This window comes from Eurytemora carolleeae, unplaced genomic scaffold (genome assembly GCF_000591075.1).
Source record: "Eurytemora carolleeae unplaced genomic scaffold, Eaff_2.0 scaffold1350, whole genome shotgun sequence".
Lineage (NCBI taxonomy): Eukaryota > Metazoa > Arthropoda > Copepoda > Calanoida > Temoridae > Eurytemora > Eurytemora carolleeae.
Genome location: NW_019397243.1, coordinates 29201 through 31556, shown reverse-complemented (window position 1 = coordinate 31556; position 2356 = coordinate 29201). Strand labels below are relative to the sequence as shown.

The 2356-nt window shown below is 31.7% G+C and overlaps 1 protein-coding gene across 2 annotated transcripts in view; it reads right to left on the bottom strand.

The window, feature by feature from the left end:
* Nucleotides 1-2356, bottom strand: part of LOC111712991 (uncharacterized) — a 19513-nt gene continuing 17157 nt past the window's right edge. For both annotated transcript variants that reach the window (XM_023487762.1, XM_023487763.1), the window contains exons 20-23: nt 2140-2208; nt 1320-1400; nt 1059-1153; nt 1-603 (exon numbers count right to left, since the gene is read on the bottom strand). In XM_023487762.1, the coding sequence (XP_023343530.1) occupies nt 513-603; nt 1059-1153; nt 1320-1400; nt 2140-2208 (336 nt within the window). In that variant the 3' untranslated portion in view covers nt 1-512. The remainder of the gene's footprint in view (nt 604-1058; nt 1154-1319; nt 1401-2139; nt 2209-2356) is intronic.

Below are 2356 nucleotides of genomic sequence, written 5' to 3'. Positions count from 1 at the left end.
AGTGTTGGATATCTTGAAATATAGTGTTGGATATCTTGAAACATAGTGTTGGATATCTTGAAATATAGTGTTAGATATCTTGAAACATAGTGTTGGATATCTTGATACATAGTGTTGGATATCTTGAAGCATAGTGTTGGATATCTTGAAATATAGTGTTGGATAAGTTGAAACATAGTGTTGGATATCTTGAAGCATAGTGTTGGATATCTTGAAGCATAGTGTTGGATATCTTGAAATATAGTGTTAGATATCTTGAAACATAGTGTTAGATATCTTGAAACATAGTGTTGGATATCTTGAAACATAGTGTTGGATATCTTGAAGCATAGTGTTGGATATCTTGAAGCATAGTGTTGGATATCTTGAAACATAGTGTTAGATATCTTGAAACATTGTGTTGGATATCTTGAAACATAGTGTTGGATATCTTGAAATATAGTGTTGGATATCTTGAAATATAGTGTTAGATATCTTGAAAAAAAGGTTAGATATAACTAGATGATGATGATCTAAACTATCCAAGAAGGTTGTGTAGAATTATATTGATGAACAGCAACTAATCCTCCAGACACAGGATCATAAACAAACTCAGTATCATCTCTAAACAAGATTTAGATGATTGGCCGGAAATGTTAAGATAGAAATTCTATTTAAGAGACTATAAGCGTAATGTTAAGTGACTCTTTAGGCAACAATGGGTTCAAATTATAACAGTATCCTTAAAAGCTTTGTCTTCTCAAGAATGAATTTTGTATCAAGTGTTTTGCGCATTTCTATTGCAAGAAAACTTAAAGGAATTAGCTGAAATATGCACTCGTTGTAGATATCATATACAAAAAAATGTATCAGATAAAGGTTTGAAGGGTACCGTAGTAAATCAGGCATTGTCATCTTTAATTAAAGTGTCACTTGAAATTTTACTCACAGTCCATCTTAGGGCGACGTTGAAAATTAATATCGACGAAAAAACAAATAAAAATACATAAAATTATTTCATCGTCAAAGTTCATATTTTCATTGATAAAAGATTAATTTCATTATTGGGAAAATTTTACTTGATATTTCGAATTCCCACAATTCGACCGTTCAATCCCTTTCCCTTGACAGACAATACTTGTGGGGTCAATGTGCTCATGCTCGTGGGTTCATCCTGTATAAATTAATATAGAAACATGATTATAACGTTAATGATAATGATGATAATAATTGTAGAAATGACAATAATATGATGGTAATAACAATAATGATAAAAATAATAATAATATTTTTTCCTGAACAATCCCTTTAAAAGTGAAAAAGGTGTCTACGTTACTTACATGTTCTGGTTCAGTGAGGATACTTGAGACATTAAAAGTAGGATTATAAGATAAGGTTGGTTTATCTTTATTCTCTGCATCCTACAACAACACAAATAGATTAACGAGATGTTCAGAAAGAAAACTGTATTTTTTTCTTGAAAACTTATATTTTAAGTGGAAACCGTAATTTATCTTGAAAGGAATTGAGTTTTTGCCACAAACTCTGATTTTCTAATTTCAATATCGTTGCAACCCAATGTCAAAGACCTTTAATATTTCAAACTATGAATGCTATAGATTAAATAATGTAAGTTTGAAATATTAAAGGTTTACATCATAAGGTTGCAGAGATATAGGTTTTACAAAAACTGAATTTGTGGCAAAGACTCAATTCCTTTGAACATTTCTCAGAAATTGTAACTGTAATGTTTCCAGGAAACTGTACTGTTTGTTTCTAGGAAACTCCAATGTTTCCAGAAAACTCCCATGTTTCCAGAAAACTAAAGGAAACTATAGTGCCTCGGGAAAACTTCTATGTTTCCTGAGGCCGAATTTAAAGAATTTGAGCGGCGGCTTAAATTTAAGACGCGGCTTAAAAATGGTTGGTTCCACTTAAAAATTGTATCAAATGTTACAAGATTTAAGCCGGCGCTTAATTTAACCCGGGTTTTGGTGGATTTAAGCCGCGGCTCAAATTCTTTTATAAATTCTACTTCTGGGAACTTTGATAAGAAGCGATATTGTGGTCAGGAAACTTTGATGAACTTTGAAAACTATAGTTTACAAGAGTTCACAGAATTTCAAATTTAGAGCAAATAATTCTGAACTATATATTCACCTTGTTTACTTGGTTTATAATTCCTAGTGTAGCAAGGAGCTGGACAGGCCTCATTGTTGTCACAAACATCTCGATATTAATAAGTTAGTTTCAATTATTTGAATTTTCGAAAAAAAATATGATAATCGTTAACCAAACAAGAGCGATGTTTTTATTCTAAACCTGTCTATCCAACCCCGTCTCTCCAACCCCGTCTCTCCAACCCCATGTCTCTACA